Source organism: Macrobrachium nipponense, chromosome 31 (genome assembly GCF_015104395.2).
Source record: "Macrobrachium nipponense isolate FS-2020 chromosome 31, ASM1510439v2, whole genome shotgun sequence".
Classification (NCBI taxonomy): domain Eukaryota; kingdom Metazoa; phylum Arthropoda; class Malacostraca; order Decapoda; family Palaemonidae; genus Macrobrachium; species Macrobrachium nipponense.
Window position 1 is genome coordinate 28,363,257 of NC_061093.1, and position 26,549 is coordinate 28,389,805.

Genomic DNA, 26,549 nt, shown 5'->3' on the forward strand with positions numbered 1-26,549 from the left:
CAAATTGGTCCCAACAAGAATAAACCTGCTAGAAAACTTTGTGGTGCTGAACCTCACAGGATTAAAGGCAAAACTATTCCTAATATGACAATTTGTCGAAAATTGCATTTTTCCTAACTATACAAACTTTGAGGTCCTTAACAATAAGGAAGTAGCTAGCGGCAGCTGGAACGGTCGTAAGCTTCGAACAAGGGGAGAACGGTAGTTAACTGCTTGTCCGACAGTCGCAGCCGCCGCGCGACTGGGAGGTAAACAAATCACTTTTGCTTTTGGCCCATGCAAAATACGCAGAGTGAGGGTGGCATGAGGAGGGACTATATGTAAAGGACCTCAGGTTTGTATAGTTAGGAAAAATGCAATTTTCGACAAATTGTCATTTGTTCCGATACGTAATACAAACCATCGGTCCTTTAACAATAGGAAGACTCACTTCTTGGTGGGAGGAATCTGAGTCTTTTGATGAACAGACTGGTGTTCGTCCATCCCTGGAATGCTCCCTGGTCGTAAGAGCGAGGGAGGGATCCAAGCCTCTGTCCGATTGATCGGGGTGTGCACCGCAGGAGAATCAATGGTCAGAACCTCTGGGCCGAGTACTAAGAGAGAGGCAAGCGTATCTCTTCGTACCAGCAAGCAAGAACTTGTTCCTGTTTGCAAGAGGCAAACATAAAGTATGGGTTGTCTCAAGCTGGCATCCACTTCCTCCCCTTGTTGGAGGAAGTGGTGGATATACACTCCTATCCCTAGTGAAAGGGATAGGATGGGCTCTGTTGAGTAGCTCACCTGCATCTTGTCCTTATCCAGCAGGGTGCCGACCATGTCCTCTAACCACAGGTAGAGGGGAAGAAAAAGATGGGAAGAGGAGCCAGTCACACTCTCATTCACTCATCCATTCTTACGGTCACACCAGGACTCGATGCTGTTCAGCCTGCGAGGGTCTGGGTTCGCTACACAACGTGTTGAGCAGCCACCACGGGTCCCAAGGAAAAAGATCCAAGGACCTGTGGGCAATATCCCGAAGTAGAAGGAAGGGCATGTGGTCTGGTTGGACCAGACCCCTGCCTTCAGTACCTGCGCCACGGAGAAGTTCTTGCGGACAAGGCAGCATCTCCTTCGCATCGAAGGCGGTGAAGTCCATTAGGGAGGGGATTGTGAACGACTCGAACCAATCGTCAGGGACCGAAGGGTTCTGAGTCTTCGCTACGAAGTTCGGTACGAAATCGAGCGTCACGGATCCCCATCCCCTGGATGCTTGACTTCGCAGGAGAAGTCATGCAGTTCCTCAGAGGAAAAGAAGGAAATAGTCGCATGACCTATCCCTCTTCTCTACTTCGGTGATGTCCAGTACCCATACTGGTCTGTCCGTTTGCCACGAAGTCTCTCGCATCCTCCTATCCCCATGCAGCGAAGTTCTCGGTAGTGGATAGGACACCGACACTCCATGGTGGGTGTCAATGGTATGGGTACTGTGACAAGCTATTAAAACGAAGTAATGGTTGCTTTGTAACAACCGAACTAAGTCAACAGCGTAGTTTGTAACTGACTCGGGCGCTCTGACAGCTGCCGACTGACTGCGTTCGGTAGGAGGCAAGTTGTCAAAGCATCCAAGTAAGTCACGTGACCTTCGCCTTTAAAGGGTTATGCCGAGAGACCAAACAAATAATGTATTTGTTTGTCACCAATGCCGGACAGCGAGGTGATGATTCTCTTAAGGCATGTGCCCAACAGGCGAAAGTCAATTGCCTTCTAGAGACCGAGGTCCCTGAAGGTAAAACATCTCATGGTTGTTGAATCTCAGCTAAGGAGAAACAACACTATGTACAGTTGAAGACGAAGGTAGATATTGAATGCAACCTACGTCTTCACAGATGAATCGAGAGAAGGATTCTCAAGATTCATAGCCTGTGCTTACAAATGACTGAAAACGCTAACCGCTATTTCATTGCTGTCCGGTGAGAAGTCGTAGTTGCAATGAAAGCGGGGCGTTCTTCAGTAATGAAAACACAGGGGAAAGCCGCCTGAAGAACTGCTTCTCATGGGCTGAACATTTGGAAGTAGAGCTGTCAGGTCGGAGAGTAGGCGATGTCTTCTGACACATCTCGTAATTCGGGTTGAACAATGAACAATTGTACACCTACGAATACGAGATATTTTGAAGACAAACTCAGATGTCTGCCAAATCATTCCCATTATCGCAGTGCGATGCAGCGGGAGACTTGTACAGACTTCTGTTACCGTGCGGTAAACAGAAAGAATGAAAGAGTCCAAGAAGATATCTCTGTTGAAAATTCTCGCAATGTCGAAGGCGATGGAATCTAGCGTCACAGCAGTAGATGGTCCTTCATTATTGCGAGAATCCCCGTTAATCAGAGACCTAAGTCCATGATTGTTGGGCAGAGATACGGTTCGGTAGTCAATCAAAGCAGGGGAGAGAGAGACATACATGACCGTGAATCTCGGAGGCCCAGCTGATACTGAGCTGCTATCAGGCAGTTCAATACGCAGTAGTTGAGCCTGAGCTCTCGCTGACTCGTCATCCTAAGTTGCCAGGTAATCCATTATTCCACGAAGGAATGCGTTCGGCTAGAAACTACCGAGCATAAAAGATATGCTCGAGCAATTATATTTAGGCGAAACGAATTTCGGTAAATATAAAAGTTGAAATGGTGTTGTCGTGACAAAACCATAAGTATATAAAATTGAAACTGAAAACTCCTGGGAAGTTGCAGGCAACCCCGAGTTGCAGTTCAATTAGAATACTTCTCTTATAAGTCGCAATCCGTAGATTAACTAGGATATGCGCCTACCCCTCGGACAATTCAACTGCTTAGTAGAATCATGTCTCGAGGTTAATATACTTAGTATATTTGTAGGATTCTGAACAACGATCTCCATCCTAAATTCTTTCCTTCAAGAAAACAAAATAAGGATTGGAGATCGACCACCTTCGTTCTCTATCAAAGAGAGTGAAGGAGAAGTCTTCCTCGAAGGAAAGCTTCAATGGTGAACAGAATACTAAGACGATAGTTCAAGCCAAACTGGATATTCCGTCCGATCTCCTCTATTCCAGGTTGGTCGCCTACTGTGAGATAGTTTCTTTCAGCAGCAGTCTTCTTTCCAATGCTAGAAATTCCAGGAATTCGAGCATAGGCGAGGTTCCCGATTATCGTGTAACATATCGGGGATTCTCGTCTCGCTCACTTTGGACCGTGGTCTCGCGTAAGTGTTTGGAGATCGTAAAAAACTCGAACACTCTGAATGCGCTAGAAATTCCGTAGAATTCTAAGCAGTCTGCGAAACCCCCACCGAATTCGTCAAACGATATCGGCTGGTGGTCCTCTCGATTCCCGTAGAAATCGAGAATGGGGCAGGATTCCTCCTCAACGACCGGGGCTTACGTCAGGTAGGACCCGAAGGTCCCCCCGGTAGCGCAGTCCCGAACGTGGGATCCTACAGAGAAATCTCTGTAGGATCCCTCCTCTTTCCCTCGTAGCCGTAAGGAGAGAGGGAATGGGGGAGGAATTGGATACTCGCTCGCCTTCCCAGTGGAACTAGCAGTTGGAGAAGAGTAGGAACAGCCATCGCCTTGCGGCGATGGCCTCTCAGAGTCTGGGAAAACGAATCGTCAGGAGAAAACGTTTTCCCGCGGAGGGTTAAGAACTCTCACTGTAGGTAAGGGTCTGCCGCCACTGTGAACGTCGTCTGGGTGGGGCTGATCGACACCTGACAGGAGAGAGCCGATACCGTCCTCCGACTCATTCCAGTCCTCGTCGAGGTCGAAACCTCTCAGGAGGACCGAAGGAGTATTTAAATACGGTGTCCGAAGACACGTAGAAACGCCGCTGTCGCAGTAGAGGAGGTGGAAGTAGCTTGATCGACCGCCAGAACTGAGAGAGCCTTCTTGTCCGGAGACGAGAGACTCTGGTTCGAGACAGAATCGGCAAGCTCCGATCGCGGCAGACCCACCGTCGGTTTGGGTTCCCTCTCGAGCCCCAAAACGACTCGAGCAGAGACGTGGGCTCTGCTGGTGGGAGCGGCAATCCTTCCGCAAGGTCTTTATGCTGACGAATCAGCTTAATGACTTCTGCAACTTCCTCTGTATCTCGGGAGTAACCGCGTCTTGCGGAGTAGGACCGTCCAGTCCCTCCAACAAGAACAGATCCCGAGATACTCCTCCTTTAGAAGGAGGAACAGCGGCAGGCCCCTGACGGTCGCCTCCAGCTACATTGCGCGTATGCCTGGTCGTCCCTAGACCCGTGCCTGGTCCATACGGCGTCATAGCGGGATCGCGAGCGGCGCACCTCTCGCGATCAGTCGTAGGTACCTCGCTCCTCCCGGTGTAGCCCGAGGAGGTTGAAGGTACAGGAGAGGCAGACCTGACGCTCCCCCCTAGCTCGCTGGCAGGACCAGCGTGCTTGGAGGGCTGCTGCTGATCGTCAACCCGCGGTGGCGATCGAGCAGCAGGCCTAGCCTTGCCGCTCGCCTGGGGCGAGAGGCTCGGCTGAGAACGTTGACGCTGATCTCTAGCGTCAGGCGAGCTGTTGCTGGTTACCGTCTCCGCCCGGTCCCTATGGGAGCGGCGGTCAGGTGACCTGCTAGGCTCTCTGTCGCGGCGAGACCGGCCAGCGTCCTCTCGGCGCGTCGAGCCGCTGGTACCAGCCGTGGCTGGTACCGACGGCCGCGGGGACCCCTTCCTCGCCTCAACCCGTGGCTGGTCAGCGACCGTCCACGTCAACCCGAGCAGCCAGTTGTCGCTGCGAGAGCGTCCACTGGCCTGGCGAGAGTCGTGTGCACGACTCTCGCCAGTCTTCTGCTCCGCGCCGCGGTCTTGACGGCGAGCGAGCTCGGGCGTCAAAACTTTGGCTGGACGGTCTCCCGTGGAAGAGCGTCCACTCGGTACTTCTTGCGAACGAGAAGCGGCCGAGACGGAACCTGATTTAGCGGCAGGACCGCTAACACCAGGTGAGGACGTACCAGCCGAGGCTGGTACACCTCTGGTCCCCGTCGTCTTCTTCTTTGCAGAGGAAGAGACGGGCCCCGTTCCCGAAGGAACAGGAGGACCAGCAGAAGAGCTCCCCGACTCGCCTGAGCGAGACGGGCCCTAGAAGATCCCGAAGGAGTCTTCTTAGGGGGGAAACCCGGGTTACCAGCTGGTCGCTGCAAGAGCGGCCGCTGGCCTGGCAAGAGTCACCCGAGCGTCTCTCACCAGCCTTCTGCTCCGTGCCGCGTCTTGGCGCCGAGCGCAACCTCTGGCGTCGAAACTTGGCTGCACGGTCTCCCGAGGGAGAACGTACACTCGGGATCTCTCGCGAACGAGAGACCGAGCCGGAACCTGGCGTAGCGGCATCGCCGCTAGCACCAGGCGAGGAAGTACCAGAGCTAACCGATACTCCTCTGGTCCCCGTCTATCTCCTTCCTTACGGAAGGGGAGACGAGCCCCGCTCCGAAGGAGCAGGAGGACCAGCAGAAGGACCCCCCCGTCCCACCGGGGTGGGACGGGCCCTTAGAAGTTCCCGAAGGAGACTTCTTAGGGGGGAAGGCAGCCTTCTTCTTCTTCAGCTTATGGGCCTTAGAAGTCGAAGGGGAAGAGGCAGCAGCAGACGATGAAGACGAAGATGACAGCTTCCTCTTCTCCTCTTCCTCGTCAGCTCACGCAGGACAGTCGTCAGGTCCTCCATCCAGGCCGGAGCCGGGGCTATTGCCGAAGCAACACGGCCCGACTGTACTTGTCCGGAAGGACCTGGGACTGGGGAAGACACACCGTGGGCAGGACCAGCATGGACAGGCTCAGAAACCAGGAGCGACAGGAACAGCAACCAGCTCAGAGCGGCAGGAACAGCGGCAGCGGTAGACCCAGAAGGGACAGCCAAGCCAACAGCGGGAATCACATCAGCGGCAGGTACGGCAGGCCCAGCGATCGCCTCGTAGAATCATCGGCAGCCAGCGGAACCTGGGTACTGGCGGCCGGTCCAGGGGCGAGCTGCTGGAACAGCGGAAGTCTGGGGCAGGCAACACGAAGAAAACAGGCGGCGGCGGCAACACCCCCTCGGTACGGCGGCGGCCCTAGTAGCGGCAGACGGCGTCACCGACACAGCATGGGGAGTGTAGACCAGGAGGGGGGGAGCAGCATAAGCGGCCGTGGTAGTAGTGGAGACCGCCCCAGACCTCGCTAGACGCTGCAGCAGCCCGTGGATGCTAGGCACGCCCTGCCGCCGCGGTGGTCCATACCTGTCCAAGGTCGTCTCCCACGGATGTAGCACCTGCGGTAACATAGATAGATTAGTAAGAGGGGTTCCCTCACGCACGGGGGGAAGACATGCCCCACCCGAACGCAAGGAAGACCCCAAATATAAAATACAACGAAGAAGCTGAGCGGGGGGCAGGAAGGAAGACGAAGAATCGGATACCAAGGGAGTCGCGGGAGAGCTTTCCGACGACTCCCTGGCAGACCTTCGCTTCCCCTACCCCCGCACAGCAGTGAAAAGTAATATGAAAATGAAAACAAGAATACTGCCCTTGCGATTTTCACTTCATAGAACTTAAAGGGGAAAAGATCAATTCCCGGGTAAGAACGGAAACTTGATCCAAATAATATGATGCTATCATAAAATATATATGAAAATGAAACAGAATACTGCACGATTTCACTTTCACATAAAAACGTAAGGATCAATTCCCGGGTAAGAATGAAAATTGATCCAAATTAAATTCATGCAAATAAATAAATGAAAATGAAAGAATATTGCAATTGCGAATCCACTTTCATTCCATTCTATTATACAAAATAAAAGGCTCGTGCCGAGCGCAATCACACTCTCGGTAACGAACGCACAGGGCAAAAATATAATGAAAAGAGTACTTACATTTTTCAATTACACACTTTCGCCCAAAATACATGACTCGGCGCGAGCGCGCCCGCCCTCGGCACCGAGACATAATTCAAGGGTTCAATTCATGAAAAGAGAGGAAATCGCCGCATCTACGGCGATAGCTCCATGTTGGTCCATAATTAAGTAATGAAAATGAAAACAGTGTACTTACAGTTTCATTTTCAAGTTAAACAAACCATTAGTAGAAAACACAATATAAACAAAGCATACGACGATGAAGCGGGCAGAGAGCGATGACGAACACGTCCTTCACACCCGCGGCCGAAAGCAAAAGTGGTTTGTTTACCTCCCAGTCGCGCGGCGCGCGACTGTCGGACAAGCAGTTAACTACCGTTCTCCCCTTGTTCGAAGCTTACGACCGTTCCAGCTGCCGCTAGCTACTTCCTATTGTTAAAGGACCGATGGTTTGTATTACGTATCGGAACAAACTACTGCTTGTTAGATGGTACATTCTGGGCTGATCTGAAATATCTTAGACAGCGTGCACAATGAGCTAACTGAAAGACAGAGCCAAAGATTTATGTCAAGATCAAGGATAAGATATTCAGCATGCTTCAAATTTTTTCCAACAATGTAAGTCACAGATTACCTGCTGAAGACCAAACTGGGGAACAATATCAAACTATGGAAGAATAACAAAGTGGAAATATCTCCTCAGAATATACAGGACTGCAAAATCCTGAGAGGTTTTCTTAATATAATTTTGTGTGCCACTGACTTTGCAAACAAGAAAGAAACATGACAAATTTTTAAAGTAATTTGTATTTTTCCTAATATACAAAGCCGTTTAGCTTGAAACAATCTGGATAATGGTAGTTGGACCAGGAGCAGAATGTCGAGTGGCTAAAGGTGGGCCATTTACGTTAGGAAAAATACAAATAACTTTAAAAATGACAAATTTTTTATTAATTTGTATTTTTCTTAGTTAACAAACTTGAGGTCTTAACATTAGGATAAATCTTCTGGCGCCAGCTGAAAACCTGTTAAAAACAATAAAAACCTATATGTGCAAGGAATCTGTGGCATCTGGCATCTGATAAATAGCTGAGGTGGAAGCAAGTCAGAGACCACATCTGAACCTAGTGACATACAGTGGACCCTCCGTATTCGCGTATTTCTGTCGGGAACGTTTCCCCGCATTATTCACGGAAAATTCGGACATTCGCTGTATGAGAAATATCCACAAATTCCTGTTTTTTTTTTTTTTTTTTTCATCAATTTCATCATAAAATGCACTTTTTTTTGTTAAAACTATTAAAAAACCATGTATAAACATTTTTAGTGGGTTTTTCTTGCGTTTTAACTAACAAAATAGGCTGTTTTTAGCATTTTTATAGGAGTTCCAACTATTCGCGGGTTCTAACTATTCACGGGGGTGGTCTGGTACGCATCCCCCGCGAATACGGGGGGATCACTGTATTTAGTCTTTCTTCCAACCCAGGATATAACGAGAGAGATGGCTAGAGGGGCTGTCAATGTTAAGACCTCAAGTTTGTTAGCTATGAAAAAACAAATTAATTAAAAATTTGTCTTTTGTTCTTACATGTAACAAACGTTCGGTCTTAACATCAGGATAGACTCATACTTGGAAGGAGGTAAGAGAATCCCGAACCAACTGGATATTCGGCACTGTATAATTTTTCTTAGAAATGAGAATTCTAAAGAAGAGGACCTATGCCTTTGAGATGTTAGATATGTGGACATCTAACACCCAGTCCACTGGGTTTAAATACAGTGTAACATGTCCAGATTCATTGCATATATGGAAGTCAAACAAACCATGTCAGCCACATGAATGGGTTTGTCACCACTCCTCACTCTCCTTACTGGAGAGGAGTTGAAGCTACTGAGAAGCAGATTCATAAGTTGTAAGGAACATAAAAAGTGCTGTAAAAGTATGACTGCAACGCTCACCTGCATCAAGCCAGTTCCAGTGCATGATGTGTCTATTCGTCAAACAATCCATAGGTACTAAAGGAAGGAAAAAAGGGGAAAGAAAAGACCAGTCATCTCACTCATTCCCTCTTCCACACCATCATCTTAAGCAGGATATGAACTATCCTGCCAGGGGCACTGGATGAGCTACACAACTTGTTGAGCAGCCACCACCGGACCCAAGGAAAAAAGTGTCCAAAGACCTGTGGGCAATATCCTTCAAGTAGAAGAAAGTGAAAGTGGTCTGACAAAGCCAGGAACCAGCATTCAAAATCCTATGAAAAGACAAATTCTTCTTAAATGCCAAGGAGGAACTTATTCCTCTGATGTCACATGCTTCTACATGCACAGTATTGGTGACGGAACTTGACGATGAGGAGTAGTCTTGCTTAATCACCTCACGTAGCCAAACAAAGAGGTCTTCTTGGACACCTCTTACTTGACTTGGCTCATGCTAATAAAAAGTCTATAACACCTAGGTCTTAGGTGACAAGCCCATTTTAGATAACAATGCAGTGCTCTGACAAGGGCAAAGCAGTAACTCTTGAAGGTTGTTAACAATGAAGGAACGGAAAACGAGGCAAATCTGCCATTGTGAACCAAGGGCATTTTAGGTCTTAGCCACAACTTCCAGGACAAATTCGAAAGCTACTGACCCCCAACCCCAAGTGTTTTACATTGTAATCCAGATCATGGTCAGAAGGAAAGGTCAGAAGGAAAACTGTTTTCAAAGTCACAGCATCACTGTGGTTACAGTGGAAGTGACGACTGCTTTTGTTACTGCGCTGCTGGCACCCCTATTTAGGTGTGCCAGTAAAGCCTGGATTAATGGAGTGCCAGCCAGTTCTAAGGAAGTCCATGCTTGATCTAAACCTAACACCTCACCTGCACAAGCGAAATTCAGGCTAAATGGGGATCCACCTTTATTCTGAAGGTGTACCTGCAAAGCCAGGGGAGGCCCCTTAAGGAGCGTTCCCCAGGTCTGCAACCACAGGTCCCCCTCCTCTTCCCTCTCCAACTCATCAGAAGGGGAAGTAGAAGTGGAAGCAACCACCGAAGGAGTAACAGCAAGTACGGGACGACTGCTGGGAGAGAGGTAGGAAGAGGTAATGTCAAGTACTGCAGGTGTGGTGGGAGGTGTCTTACCTCCCTCCACTGATTGTCTTTCTAATATATTTCCTCCTCCCAGCAACTTCCCCCACTGCGACACAGACCACAAAGAACACTCTGCACACATACCATCAAGTTACATTCATGACCACGGCAAGATGAGCAGAGGGCATGAGGTTCAATCTCCATCGAGGCGTGGATTTTGCCACACACCTTACCCTCTACCCCAGGGCAGAGGACACAGGCTTTTGTAATTCATGGGTTTCCATTTTTTCTCAATTAAATCACAAACACACTATCACAGCAATCAACACAAAAAAAAAGGAAAAATCCCACCAGGACTGAAAAGAAATCAGCAATAACAATTGGGCAGAGAGCAGTGAAGAACCCATCCATCCACACCAACGGCCCAAAGCAAATTGGAATGTTTACATCCAGTCGTTGGTCGGGGGGACTACCAACAACGGACCAGTAGTTAACTACCAAACCACATTGTTAAAGATTTCAGCAGCCCGTGTACAGGCTACGCCTTAAGTAATTCCTATCGCAAAGGACCAAGGGTTTGTATATCGTGTAGGAACAAACTGTTTTCAAATGGAGTTCGAGTGAGGCTACTCAGCACCAGAGTAAGGTCCCACATAGGAGGTTTGAGTTCCCTAAGTGAACAAGACTTCTCAAAGCTCTTGAACAACATAATTCCCAAGATGAAGTGATGTCCACATCTTCTCAACAGACCTGTAGCCCCTGACAGCAGAAACAGAAAGACGTTTCTTTGTTCTGAGAAAGATCAGATCATTACCTACTGAACAGAAGTTCTGAGTGGAGAGTAAGCCCATTGTCAACACCAATCACAGCAGACAACTCATTTGCCCTTGTACACGGCTGACAAAGATCTGAGGTAGCCAGACATCTGAGTCGCTGCTCTGGGAGAAAGATCTCTCGCTCGTAAGAGAAACTGGACAGCCTCCAGATGTGAAGACACAATGACTCTACCAAATGGTGGTTACCTCTCCACACACGAGGTTGGTGAATAAGGCCGAGCTTTAGTGGGAGGAATCTGAGCAAATTTCTGACCTTGGCGGGAGGATTCTGAGCAAATCTTTGAACTGACTGGTAGCTTACCTCACATGGGGCCACTTTCCTGGTCATGTAAGATCAAAGGAAGGAGACCTATGCCTCTGATCTGTTGAACATGTGTGATGTTCAACTGCCAGACTGCTGGGCCTTCGAATAAATGGAAGGTAATGTCATTTATTTGAAGATAGGCTTGCATGAATCCATATTGTCAGGGGCCAATAAAGCTGAAGGTAACCAACAGGTCTGTTCATTGTCAGTCTTAAAAAAAAATGCAGTAGTTTGGCATTCTAATTCCACATATGTGGGCTAAATAAATAATGGGGTTGTATGAAATATTTCTTATTTTGGTATAGTACTGTTCAAATTTGGGTTCTAGACTGAATAATGAGTCAATGTTTTATTTACTCTGACTATATCTTGGTTTATCCTTTATCAAAATAAATCTAGATGGAGAGGAATGGACATTTATGACAAATGAAATTGTTGAAACAATAAACATTTTAAGCATAAAAGAAAAAGTTAATTTACTATTATACTGAATGCTCAGAGTATTTGCAATTAATGAACTTAAATGATAGTTTTAGATAACTGTAAAATAACTAACATCAAAACTTACTTCTTCTCTGAAAATAGAATTACTGGAGTTTGTGAGGAGACGTTTACATGAATCCATAAATAAGTGCAGTCTTGTACGAAGTGCATCAATCACTTCACTGGTTACTGCTCTTTTCTCAATCATATCTTCTATTTGGTGGAGTTCCCACATGACACCAAAGAAGCATGATGATATACAATATTTGGTGACCTGCAAAAAAAAAAAAATAAAATAAAATAAAGCAGATGATTATGTATACCAACTTACATCTGTAAATCTGGTATGTGTTTGCGTGCCTTTCTGCCCATATAATTGCAACCTTGAACCTTTCAAAGCTCCCTTCGACTCCTATTAATCTTGCATGCCAAACTTTAAGACATTACTTTATTCATCACCGATGATAGAGACAGATCTTTCCAACATAAGGCTGAGCTAGTCTAGCAAACGCAACTACCATAGTGTAGGTGTGTTTTTACCATACTAATTTTTAAGTGCATTTCTACTATGGTATCTTACCTCTTACATGGATGAATTTTTAATAAAAGTACATTGTCAGTGTTTATTCGCCAATGAATATATTCATCTATGAGAATCAATGTTCTCATTCATAAGCCTTTTACAGGAAGTTAAATCAATTTAATGACAAGAGACCACACAAATCTATAGCTTTGTTTCTTAAGGAATGAATTTCCAATTACACTACTATAGTTATTAGTTATTAATGAATAATGCTTTGATATAAATTCTATACAAACTATATTTCTTCATATAAATGTCATTAAAGATTAAAAAGTAATGTTTTCATATACACAAACAATGCACTAAAACAAGATGAATAAAGAAGCGATATGAATAGACTGAATGCCATTTTGATTTTTCAACTAACTCAGTAGAAATTCCATGTAAAAAATGTTAGTCTATCTTGTGCAAAAATACACATAAAATATTATATTATAATATAAAACAGTAAACAATATCAAATAGGTTTAAAAAACAAAAATAATATCTTTACTATGTTTGTGGACAGTAGTACTCTACCTATTACCCCAGTGTTTGCTGCTGCCACATGTACATTTGCACAATGTTTGAGTAAAAGAATTTTCTCAAGTAAGGAATATTGTCAACAAAGATATTTATCACACAAGCATGTATGACAGAACATATATAAAAATATGTTGAACATTAAAAATACCAGGAGCCAACATATTCTAAGTTACGTTGATCTAGCATGAAGCATACCCACTTTTATATCATTAAGCTTAATAATTCATTTTCTATTTAGGTATCAACTATGGTAATAGTAATAATGGCAATGTATGAGAATGGTTCTTTCTTTCTTAAAATGGCAATGTATGAGAATAGCTCTTTCTTTCTTAAAACAATTATAAAATAACATTTTGAAAATTTCTATTCATTTTGCATGTTGTTCCTAAACTAGAAAAACACAACTTTTAAATCTCCAAGAGCTCACAGAGGATTGTTCTTTGAGAAAAATAAAACCATACAATGAGTAACAGATTATAACTTCAAAATTTCATAAATAAATCATGAAAGTGGTATTGAGTTAAAACTATCCTAGATAAATACATGTCTAATACTAATGACACTGAATTCTTTACGAATAAGGCTATTATCATATGGGGTAGCTATAACTGTTGAAATGGAATGTGTTTACTTCTGTATGCTAACATTACTCAGACAGGACTTCACTTTGGAACTGATGAAGGTCACAACCCTGGGTAGGATTTAATTTGATTCACTACTATTATTAGCCATCATTTTAAAGTCAGGCATTAATCCACTGTAGTAAATTTTATTAAAACTACTTAAGTATTTATAGGAATTTTTATGCCCAGTAATAAATGGACGTATCTTGGCAGTTTCATTTTCACTTCCTTTAAAAGGCCCATTAAAACAAATTGATGCAAATGAGTTCTTACAGAAAAAAGCCCTCAATATGAAGACAATTCAAATACATTAGCACCAGTTTTAACAATAAAATGCACTAACTTGACAAGTATATATACATACCTCCTCTGGTAACAATTTGTTGGAATCATGAGCAAAAGTAATATTCTTGTGAAGTGAATCCCAGATATCACAGGGACCCATATTGTGGCAGGAATAAAATACCGAGACCTTCTTCACAGACGACACTAATGCAAATGTCTCATCTTCATCAGGTTCTTCTTCCTGGGAAGAAATCGTTAGAATATAAAACAACAATACGTACAGTATATCAAAGATCATTTCCATAAACATACCTTTTCCATATGTAATCAAAACATATTAATCTAATCTTTTAGATAGAAACTGAATTTTTCACACAAAACTATCATGTGTATAGTCTATATTTGCAGTCTTCAAACGCCTAGAAATTCCGATCTACCTTACACAAAACAGATCAGCAGTGCTTGTCAGGCATACATTCAAGGATTCGAATATTCTCAGCAGTTAACCCTTAAACGCCGAGCCGGTGGTATTTCCAAAAGTGTCTCCCGTATGCTGGCGGCGTTCACGAGTGAGCACCGAAGCGGAAAAAAAGTCTTTTTTCAAAAAATCATAGCACGCTTAGTTTTGAAGATTAAGAGTTCATTTTTGGCTCCTTTTTTTGTCATTGCCTGAAGTTTAGTATGCAACCATCAGAAATGAAAAAAATATCATTATCATATATAAATATTGGAATATATGACAGGGCAAAAAAACAATTTTCATATATAATTGTATGTAAATCGTGCTGTGAGCAAAACGGTTAAAGCTAATGAGTTAATTTTTTTCATTGTATTGTACACTAAATTGCGATGATTTTGGTATATAACAAATTGTAAAACGATCAAAGCAACACAGAGAAAATATTATCACAAAATAATGCATGAATTCGTAACGCGGGGACCTAAAACAAATTTTTTTTTCTTTAAAAAATTCACCATAAATCAAAATATTGTTCTAGAGACTTCCCATTTGTTGCAAAATGAAGGTAATTGATTTAATATTACTAGACTGTAAGTGTTGTAGCTTACAATTGCAGTTTTCGACCATTTCAGTTGAGTTAAATTTGCGTGAAGGTCAAATTTTTTCTATTTATCGTGATTTATATGAAAATATTTCAAGTTATAAAAGCTACAACCATGGGTTGTTTTTCGTTGTATTGTACATGAAATTGCGCGCATTTTCGAATATAAAACTTTATGTAATGGCTAATATAAAACGGTGCAAACATTATGACAATCCAACAAAAGAATTTCTTATTTTTTTCGGTAGAGTTACCGCACGGACGTAAGGAAATATTTTTTTTTAAATTCACCATAAATCGAAATATTGTGCTAGAGACTTCCAATCTGTTGCATAATGAAGGTAAATGATTGAATATTACTAGAATGTAAGAGTTATAGCTTACAATTGCGTTTTTTGACCATTTCGGTCAAGTCAAAGTTGACCGAAGGTTGAAATTTTTGGAACATCATTATTTATATGAAAATATTTCAAAATTGATAAAAGCTACAACTATGGGTTGTTTTCCTTTGTATTCTAAATAAAATTGCGCACATTTTCATATATAAAACTTTATGTAACGACTAATATAAAACGGTGCAAACATTATGACAAACACGACAAACTGACGGAAGAATTTCTGATTTTTTCGGCAGAGTTACTGCGCGGATGTAAGGAAAGTTTTTTTTCAAAAAATCACCATAAATCGAAATATTGTGCTAGGGACTTCCAATTTGTTGCAAAATGAAGGTAAATGATTGAATATTACTAGACTGTAAGTGTTGTAGCTTACAATTGCATTTTTCTACCATTTCGGTCAAGTCAAAGTTGACAGAAGGTTGAAATTTTGGCACTTATCGTTATTTATATGAAAATATTTCAAAACTGATAAAAGCTACAACAATGGGTTGTTTTTGGTTGTATGCTACATAAAATTGTGCACATTTTTATATATAAAACTTATGCAACGGCTAATATAAAACGGTGCAAACATTACGACAATCCGACGAAATAATTTCCGATTTTTTCGGCAGAGTTACCGCGCGGACATAAGGAAAAAGTTTTTTCAAAAATTCACCATAAATCGAAATATTGTGCTGAAGACTTCCAATTTGTTGCAAAATAAATGTAAATGATTGAATATTACTAGAACGTAAGAGTTTTAGCTTACAATTGCATTTTTTTACCATTTCGGTCGAGTCAATTTGACCGAAGGTTGAAATTTTGGCACTTATCGTTATTTATATGAAAATATTTCAAAACTGATAAAAGTTACAACCACGGGTTGTTTTTAGTTGTATTCTACATAAAATTGCGCACATTTTCATATGTAAAACTCTATGTAACGACTAATATAAAACGGTGTAAAAATTACGACAAAGCGACGAAATAATTTCTGGGATGTGTCGCTGATGCTTTTTAGTGCGAGAAGGAAGAAATTTGTGCATGCGCGCCTGGGTAACGCTTGTAAACAAAACAACAGCTTGATCTGTGAACTCCCAGCATCCCTCAAGGCGCGTGATATGACAATTTGTCCAAAATTGCATTTTTCCTAACTATACAAACCTGAGGTCCTTTTACAATAGGAAGGTACTAGCGGCAGCTGGATAGGTCGTAAGCTTTCGAACAAGGGGTTCGGTAGTTAACTGCTTGTCCGACAGGCGCGCGCGCGCGACTGGGAGGTAAACAATTCACTTTTGCTTTTGGCCCAAGCAAAAACTGCAGAGTGAGGGGTGGCATGAGGTGGGGCTATGTGTAAAAGGACCTCAGGTTTGTATAGTTAGGAAAAATGCAATTTTGGACAAATTGTCATTTGTTCCGACACGGCATACAAACCTTCGGTCCTTTTACAATAGGAAGACTCACTTCTTGGTGGGTGGAATCTGAGTCTTTTGTGAACAGACTGGTGTTCGCCCAACCTTGGAAGCCTCCCTGGTCGTAAGAGCGAGGGAGGGATCCAAGCCTCTGTCCGATTGATCGGGGTGTGCACCGCAGGATCAATGGTCAGACCTCTGGACCGAGTACTAAGAGAGAGGCAAGCGTATCTCTTCGTACCAGCAATGTAAGAACTTGTTCCTGTACAGGAGCAAAGATAAAGTCATGGTTTTGACTCTTGTAGGCATCCACTTCCCCCCCTTGTAGAAGGAAGTGGTGGATATTCTGCTCCTATCCCTAGTGAAAGGGATAGGATGGGGCTCTGTCATATAGCTCACCGGCATCTCGTCCTTATCCAGCAGGGTGATGACCGTATCCCTCTACCCACAGGTAGAGGGGTAGAAAAAGATAGAAAGAGAAGCCAGTCACTTTCTCATTTACTATCTATTCATACAGTCACACCAGGACTCGATGCTGTTCAGCCTGCTAGGGTCTGGGTTAGCTAGACGTGTTGAGCAGCCACCACGGGTCCTAAGGAACCGATCCAAGGACCTGTGGGCAATATCCAAAAGGTATAAGGAAGGTGCCGGTGGTCTGGTTGTACCAGACCCCTGCCTTCCATACCTGCGCCACGGAGAAGTTCTTACGAAACGCCAACGAGGGGCCAATACTTCTGACTTCGTGAGCTCTCGGACGGGACGTACGGATGTCGTCACTACCATCAGCCTCATACGCCCTCCTGATGACCTCACGCAGCCAGGACGAAAGAGTGTTCTTTGATACTTCTTTCTTGGTGACCCCGGTGCTAACGAAGAGGCGTCGACACTCAGGCCCGAGGTGTCGAGTTCTCTTCAGATAGCGCCGTAGCGTCCTCCCAGGACAAAGCAGCATCTTATCCGCATCATTATCGGCATGAAGTTCCCGTACTCTCTTCGCCGATGCCAGGTCCAGCAAGAAGAGGGGCTTGTGAGTTCCCTGGGTGGGCAAGACCTTTCGAAGCTCCTCCTAAGTAAGGAGATCTCGAACGAGTTCGAGATGTCCAATCCCGTCAGTTTCAGGACGAGCGTCAAGGCGGCTCTGTATCCTTTGACTGTGGGAACTGAGAGGAGCTTCTCTCGGCGAAGAAAAACGAGGAAATCCGCTACCTGCTGAAGAGTGGCTCTGAGAGGAGATAGGCCCCGTCTACGACACCAACCACAGAAGACGGCCGACTTCCCCTGGTACACAGCTGCAGAGGACTGACGGACGTTTCCAGCCATCTCTGTTGCTGCGCTACGAAAAAAAGCCTCTCGTTCGCAAGAGATGTTGGATAACAGCCAGCCGTGAAGACGTAGGGACTGGACTGCTCGGTGGTACCGCTCGACGTGTGGCTGGGCGAGAAGGTTGTGCCAAGGGGGAATCTCTCTCGGTTCTCTTGCGAGAAGAGCCAGCAGGTCCGGATACCAAATGGCCTGTGGCCATTTGGGAGCCATCAGGATCATCCTGAGATTCGGGGTGACCAGTGCTCGACTGATCACCTTGCGAATCAGGGTGAACGGGGGAAAGGCATAGGCGAAAGGTTGTCCCACGGGTGTTGAAGAGCCTCCTCTGCAGCTGCCCATGGGTCCGGCACGGCTGAGAAGAACACCTGGAGCTTCCTGTTGTGCCGGGTGTCGAACAGATCCTCGACTGGTCGCCCCCACAGGTCGAAGAGCCTTTCCGCCACGTCCTGGTGTAGAGACCATTCGGTCCCTATCCCTTGATCCCGACGGCTGAGCGTGTCTGCTACTACATTCCTTCCCTGGAATGTAGCGTGCCGACAGCTCTATGGAGTGTGCCTCGGCCCACTCGTGCACCTGCCGAGTCAATTGGTACAACGGGAGAGACACTAGGCCCCCCCTGTTTGTTGACGTAAGCCACCACCGTGGTGTTGTCGCACATCAACACCACTGAGTGTCCCATCAAGCGGTCCTGGAACTCTTGGAGAGCGAGGAACGCTGCCTTGAGTTTCAGTACATTGATGTGAAGGTGCTTGTCGTTCTCGTACCACACTCCTGAAGTCAGCAACTCCTCCAGGTGTGCGCCCCATCCCTCGGTCGATGCGTCTGAGAGCAGCTGCATGTCCGGGGGAGAGTGCGCAGAGGCACTCCTCTTAAGAGGTTCCTGTCGTCCAGCCACCAGGCTAGGTCCTGCCTCACCTCCTGTGTCAGTGACAATGGAAAGCTTGTCCGTCGCCTGTGACCAACTCTCCTTTTAGTCTCCCTGAAGAGACCGCAGGTGAAGACGCCCGTTAGGGACTGCCTTCCCGAGTGACGACAGGTGTCCGATCACGACTTGCCATCGCTGAGCTACCCGTTCCTGCCGAGACAGGAACTGGTTGGCTGCCTCCCTGAATTTGCTAATCCGCGAGTCTGCGGGGAAGACTCGCCCTGCTACCGTGTCGATCAGCATACCCAGGTACTTCATCCTCTGCTTGGGCTCGAGATCGGACTTTTCGAAGTTCACAACGATCCCAGATCGCGACAGAACTCGAGCAGTCGATCCCTGTCCTGTAGCAACTGCGAGCGGGAGCTCGCCAGGACTAACCAATCGTCGAGATACCCCATCAGACGTATCCCGTGCGAATGGGCCCAAGCAGACACCAGAGTGAACACTCGCGTGAACACCTGTGGGGCGGTTGAGAGACCGAAGCAAAGTGGCCTGAACTGGTACACCGTCCCGTCGAGGATGAAGCGGAGGTACTTTCTGGAGGACTGATGAATGGGTATTTGGAAATACGCATCCTTCAAGTCCACTGAAAGCATGAAATCGTTCTCCCTGATAGAGTCGAGCACTGAGCGTGCCGTCTCCATCGTGAAACCGGGTCTGGCGAACAAACCGGTTCAGGGGAGAGAGATCTATCACCGGGCGCCAGCCTCCCGTAGACTTTTTCCACCAGGAAGAGTCGACTGTAAAAGCCCGGTGATTGATCCGTGACGATTTCTACAGCTCTCTTGCTCAGCATGGTCTTGATCTCCTGTCTCAATGCTACGTCCTTCGATGCCCCTGGAACGTACGCCTGCTGTTGGACCGGGTTGGAGGTGAGGGGTGACCGAGATTCGAAGGGTAATAGATCTCCCTCCCGAAGGACATCTACAATCCAGGTCTCGGCGCCGTAGCGCTGCCAAGTTGCCCAATGGCTGGCCAGGCACACTTCCGGCAGCAGGTGAGGGGGAACGCCGTCCCTAGCGTTTCCCCCCTTTCTTCGACTTCCTCCCAGAGCCTCCACGGGAGGAGGAGGGCTGGGAGGAGGGCTGGTTACGGCTCCCCTTGCTAGAAGTCGAAGAAGACAGAGTCATTCCCCGGGGCTTCGACGCAGCTACCGTCTTAGCCACCGAGGAAGCGCTAGCCGAGCCGTTAGACTTGGCCGCAGTCCAAGGCTGCCCAGAGGCCTTCGAGACTGCCTGGTGAACCAGACGGTCACTGTCGTCAGTGCGCCGTCTGTCCACCGCAGCGTCCACCATCTCTCCTGGAAAGAGAGACGTGGAACTCCGTAAAGGTCCGTTGCGAAGTCCCAACGCCGCTTCACGCCCGGCCGCCCTGGAAACCCGAGTAAGGACAGCGTCCCTTCGTCGGAGAACCAGGTTGGCCCACAGGTTCACCGTCTGGTGGGCAAGGAAGGAGATGGCTCCTCCCCCAGACTGGCAAAAGTCTCCTGAAGGCCGAGTCATCTTCGGGAGAAATTCCCCCGGAGTTGGCTGCGACCTTAGATACTGTGAGGGACCACAGATCTAGCCAGGAGACGGCTGCCATGGCGGTAGATTCCAGGCCGAATGTCTCTTGCTGCGAGAACCACAGGTTCTCGGACAGGAGCTGCTGCAGAGACACACCCGAAGTCAGCCTGGCTAACTCCGGGTTCACCTGTTTGGGCGGCATCGGGTCTTCAGATGGCACGTAAAAAACGCCGCTGTCGCAGCAGAGGAGGTGGAAGCAGCTTGCTCGACCTGCCAGACTTGAGCGAGCAGTCTTGTCCGGAGACAAGCGATTCAACCTGGTCCAGCACTGAGTCCGGCAGCTCAGAACGCGGCAAACCCACCGTCGGTCTGGGTTCCCTCTTCGGGCCCCAGAACGACTCGAGCCAGGACGTGGGCTCGGATGGTGGGAGCAGCGATCCTTCCGTGAGGTCGTTGTGCTGACGAATCAGCGCAATAACCTCGCAAAGTTCCTCTGGATCTCAGGAGTGACTGCTTCCTGCGGAGTCGGACCGTCCAGTCCCTCAACAGGGGCAACTCCCGAGACCCTCCTCCCTCAAGGAGAGGAACAGCGACAGACCCCTCTCGGTCTCTTCTCCAACCACCTGTGCGTACGTGCCTGGTACGTACGACGCCGTGGTGGGATCCTGAGGGGCGTACCCCTCACGATCACTCCTCAATACCTCGCCCCTCCCGGTGTAATCCGAGGAGGTTGAAGGTATGGAAGAGGCAGACCTGACGCTCCCTCCTCGCTCGCTGGCAGAACCAGCGGGCTTGGAAGACTGCAGGCGATCGCCAACCCGCGGCTGGTGGCGATCGAGCTGCAGACCTAGTCGAGCCGTCTCGCTGTGGAGAACGGCTGGACCGAGAACAGCGGCTCCGGTCTCGTGTGTCAGAGGAGCTGGTGCTGGTCGCCGTACCCGATCGCTCTCGTGTGAGTGACGGTCAGGCGACGGCGAGCTCCACTGTCACGGTGAAGATCGGTGCGTATCCTCACGGTGCGTCAGTTCGCTGGTACCAGCCGTGGCTGGTGCCGGCGAACGGGGGGACCTCTTCCCCGCCTCAGCCCGTGGCCGGTCATGGACCGTCACGTCCGCCCGGGTAGCCAGCTGCTCGCCGCGAGAGCGAGAGCTGGTCTGGTGAGAGTCGCGTGAGCGGCTGTCACCAGTCTTCCGCTCCGTGCCGTGAACCTGACGCTGAGCGAACTCAGAGGTCTGGTTCCTGGCTGCACGGTCGCTGGTAAGCGACCGTACACTCGGTACCTCTCGCGAACGAGAGGCCGAGACGGACCCTGCTGCTGTGGCCGAACCACTGACAGCAGGTGAGGAAGTGCTGGTGTTAGCCGGCACTCCTCTGGTCCCCGTAGTCTTCTTCCTTGCGGAAGAAGAGACGGGTCCTGCCCCCGAAGGAGCTGGGTGACCAGCGGAAGAACCCCCCGTCTCACCAGAGCGAGACGGGCCCTTAGAAGTTCCCGAAGGAGACTTCTTAGGGGGGGGGAGGCGACCTTCTTCTTCTTCGGCAGGGGAGCCTTAGAAGACGAAGGGGAAGAGGCGGCAGACGACGACGAAGACGAAGAAGACGATGAAGACGACGACGACACCTTCCTCCTCCTCTTCTTCTTCTTCGTCAACCTTCTCAGGACCGACGTCAGATCTGTCATCCAGAGCGGAGCCGGGGCTGCTGTTGCCGAAGCAACAGGGCCCGGACGCACCTGTCCGAACAGATCAGCATCGGGAGCAGCGGCGCCAGGAACAGGAACAACATCAGCAGGTGCAGGCATCACAGGAACGGCAGAAAACCGCAGGAGCAGGTACAGGAACGGCAGCAGTGGTCCACGTCACGTCCGTGGACAGCAGCTGGGCAGGTACGGCAGGTACGGCAGACTGTGTAGGCGGTCTAGATGGGCGGACCAGCGGCACAGACATCCTAGGTACCGGTGGGAGGTCCAGGGGCGAGCTCTTCGGGCACACGAAGTCCAGTCGCGGCAGCACGGCAAACACAGGCGGCGGCATCACACTCCCCCGAGTTACGGCGACTGGGCCCTGCACCGATGTAGTGGGTGTCACAGAGACCGCGTGCTGGGTGTACACCAGGTGAGGAGGTGAAGCGTAGCCGGGTGTTGTAATGGTCGTGGTGGTGGTCGTGACCGTTGCATGGGTGACCGCCACGGAGCCAGCGAGATGGTAGAGCAGCCCCTGGACACTCGGCACGCCCTGCAGCCCCAACGATGCCCACACCTGTCCGAGGTCATCCTTCGCGGCAACCGCACCTGAGGAGGCAAAAGTCGGGTGATTAGGGGGATCCTCTACCCGTTCGCGCGAAGACGAACGGATAGAGGACCCAGAGTACAACTCGACGTCAGGGTATCTAGCGCCCTCCTCCACACTCGACAAGTCAGGAGAGGAGAAGGACCTAGAAACCCCCCCCCCGAAGGGGAAGGCGCGAGACGTGGAAGTTGAGCGGGCGACAGGAAAGAAGACGAAGTGTCCGTCACCAAAGGAGTCGCGGGAGAGCTTTCCGACGACTCCTTTGCAGGCCTTCGCTTCCTCCTGCCCTCATACAAAATCCACTGCGCCTCCGACCAAATAATAAACACATTACAAGGCTCGGCTCGGGAGCATTCGCGCCCCCGACACCGAGCACACAAATATGAGGGTCTATCTACGGGAAAGAGCGGAACTTCCCGCATTTACGCCCTTCGGTACCCGGGCATAGTCTCCGTGGGGTAGCGAGGCGAGGAGATTCCATCATTAATTAATTGCAGTTCAATTAATATGAAAAGAGAGAAATGATTGTACTTACAATGAATTCTTTCATACACAAACACAACCATATACTCAAGAAAGTAAACGACGAGAAGCGGGCAGAGAGCGTCGAACACACACGTCCACTCGCTGTGAGGCCGAAAGCAAAAGTGAATTGTTTACCTCCCAGTCGCGCGCGCGCGCCTGTCGGACAAGCAGTTAACTACCGAACCCCTTGTTCGAAAGCTTACGACCTATCCAGCTGCCGCTAGTACCTTCCTATTGTAAAAGGACCGAAGGTTTGTATGCCGTGTCGGAACAATCAAAATTTTTTGTCAAGTAGGCCTAAAACTATTTTTCCGTGAATATTTAAAAAAACTTTTTAGCGTCGACGTATTTTACGTGAATTAAGCACCCGACAGACAATGTTCGTCGACCTAAAATACATCCAATAGGCGCTTAAGGGTTAACTGCCTCACTTTCTATGTAGTCTGGCTATTAACTGCAAATCAGCATACAAAAGAGCTCATTACAGAAATGATGGAATTCCAATGAAAACAAAAAAAAATCCTTTGGCTTTGGTTACTTGAGCTAATGCTCCCAGTACATTGTATAGGGAATAAAGAATAGTATTACTTTTTATTATTAATGGATTTGTATTACCACATAATCAAATAATTTAAAAAGCACAAATAATCATTACTAAATAAATACAGAAATAAAAATAAAAATAAGTTTACAGTAGCATTTTCACTATACGTATTGGTATCCAAAACTTATGAATTCTGCAGAGGTATGTACAACATAGCAAACACTCGACATGAAATGCAGTCAACTATTGGGACCTCCAGACCCAAAAAGTGCAAGCACATGATTACTACTGCTCGTTTGATACAAGACTTTTGTATTGGGGCATTCATAGAAGGTACAGGATATTGGTATGGCAGCCGTATCCCTGATTGCAATAGATATTGGTACGGCAGTGAATTGCACATGCATCAATTTCAGACTTTCTGCCGTAAAAATAACATGGTGTAGTGAGGGTACGTCAGCTTCTGTCAGTGGTGCCATATTGCGCTATTGACTTGCTGTAGGTACGGCAGTTTGCTAATCATGCAGCAGTTGCCGTACACTGTTGCTAAGAGCTATGGGTACGGCACTAGAAGATCAGCGACAGTAGTAATAATAGTCAAACTGAATTTTTTCACTGAACATGTTCAATTCAAAATGTCAAACTGAAGCACCATACTATCACCAAAGCACCAAAACATTTTGACAGTAAGTGAAAATATAAAAAAAAATCACAATAATTCTTAAACATAATTAGATTTTTACTATATAAATGAAATATAAAACTAAACTAATCTATTTGTGTACTTCAAATCTTCTTTGAATCTCCTCTGAACCATGTAATATTACATCTTTTTCGCTGAAAAACAGATGTTTTCAGGTTTCAATGAGCTGAAAAAAGCAATAGACGTCTACGAAAAGTCAAACTTCCAGAAATTGTACATCCGTTGGTCACGAAAAGAACTCTGAAGAGGAGATTCAAAGAAGACTTGAAGTACACAGAAATTGTGCTCTGCTGTATTTTTGGTAGCAAGGAAAACTACCAAAGTTGATCCTCTGGTAAACGTCCTAATCAATCGTAAGTAATCATCCAAATCAGATCTATATTAACAGCATGTTTCCCATATTGGATGCACTACTGGCTGCTGCACTACCTTACTAGCTAAGTTTCAAATCTTCTTTGAATCTCCTCTTCGGAGCTCTTTTCATGGCTGATTCGATCGTTCGCGACCTACGAATATACAATTTCTGGAGGTTTGACTCTTCGTAGACGTCTATTACCTTTTTCAGCTTATTGAAACCTGAAAATACGTTGCTAGGTCGTCATTTTCTTGCTGTCACTGATATGCCTGAAGCAGTAAACAAGGGTTCATGCATGCGCAATTCACAGCCGTACCAATATCTAACGCAATCAGGGATACGGCTGCCGTACCAATATCCAGTTCGTTCATAGAATGCAAATGAGGGCAATATGTGAGAGGTTTGTGGTGAAATTAATATGAACAATAATAAATATGTAATGACTACCCTACACTAACCAAAAGAAATGAACAACCGTCACTAAACCCTTAGCAATCTTTTCTGGGTAAAAATAAAAAAAAAAATAAAAGTTTCTTCTTCCTCTGTGATCTGAGGTGCTACCTTTATTGTCTATTCATCAACAAAACCAAAAACACATGATTTTTTCATACCAGAGTTTAAGGCTAAGTATTATTACTATTATATTAAATTCAGAAGATGAACACTATTCTTCCAAAGAATATGGTGTTCATTAGGAAGAAGTCAGTACCTGCTGATATAATTTAACGACAACTAGCTTAGCTACTTTCTAAAAACATTTCACTGCACAGGAATAATCTTAGTCATCAACAAGTCTCGTCCACGACGTGAGACTGATTTCCTCAGTCATCATTTGTTTTGTTCTAGTTAGGGATTTCATGTTTCCCTCATCATTGTAAGAAGCTTTTGTATATAGTATTCTAATGACAAGTGTCAACATTTCATTTCCAACTAACAGTATAATCTCAGGAAAAGGACTAGACGGTCAGTAATTATCGTAATACATCATAATGCTATGAAGGGAAGAGCTTTCTCTTGGAGATCAAAAAGTACAGAGGCTTTAATTTGGAATTACGATATAGTAGATCTGAACTAACAGATAGTTCTGATAGTGATAGTAGTGAATACAGTTATGTTTATTATATTGTAGTTAAAGACAAATCTACCTTAGAACATTTTTTTACTTTTGGTTTTATCAGAAACAGTTATGGATCAGAGGAAATGACAAAAGAGGAAAGAGATTAGTTAAGCATAAACCAGTTGTGTGAGTAAAAAAACATACTAAAATTTGCAAATGGAAGATCATTGAAGATTCAGTTTGTAAAAAAATCGTGCTCTGAAACTTTAACAGGAGATAAATTCACATTTTCTACAGAATGCCAAGTCTATTTTTTTCCTATTTTGTCTGAGGTTTATCCCAGATGAAATTTTTGGTTAAAGAGGTCAAGGTTTGTAATCAAGATTTTCTAACTGAATAACAAAAGCGGCATTACTTTACTTGAAGAGGTATCACACTGAAATGGATCACCAATAAAAGCTGCATAATTCAGTATTGACTAATTATCAACATGTCATTTGAATATTCTATCACTATAATAAATTAGTACCCCTACTATAATAAAACATAACCACATAAAATAAAAGAAGAAAATAAGTTACTTACACATTTATCAGTAAACGGGTCTAATCAATAGCGGCAATAACAGGCTCACAGAGAGAGTTAAAGGAGAATGAATAACATAATAAGTACTTACCCCTTCAATAAGCGTAAAATATTCATCATTAGCTTCCTTGTACTTGTTAACTACCATATCTAACAATGAGGAACGTGCAATATCACAACGGGAATATATTGCATAGTCATCATTGCACAGAATCTCAAGTGTTTTTGCAGCAGTTTCCAAGACTTCTGTATCACTATGTTTGTCAGCAACTTCTTGAATTAACTTCAACAAGATGTCTAAGTTCTGAAAACAGATAAAAAAAAAATAATCAA

The 26,549-nt window shown here is 46.1% G+C and overlaps 1 protein-coding gene across 3 annotated transcripts in view; it reads right to left on the reverse strand.

Annotated features, from left to right (window-relative positions):
- The window catches only part of LOC135206733 (cohesin subunit SA-2-like), a 307,211-nt gene that overhangs the window by 122,776 nt on the left and 157,886 nt on the right, over positions 1 to 26,549 (reverse strand). For all 3 annotated transcript variants that reach the window (XM_064238201.1, XM_064238204.1, XM_064238202.1), the window contains exons 13-15: positions 26,308 to 26,520; positions 13,636 to 13,797; positions 11,626 to 11,814 (exon numbers count right to left, since the gene is read on the reverse strand). In XM_064238201.1, coding sequence (XP_064094271.1) covers positions 11,626 to 11,814; positions 13,636 to 13,797; positions 26,308 to 26,520 — 564 coding nt within the window. The remainder of the gene's footprint in view (positions 1 to 11,625; positions 11,815 to 13,635; positions 13,798 to 26,307; positions 26,521 to 26,549) is intronic.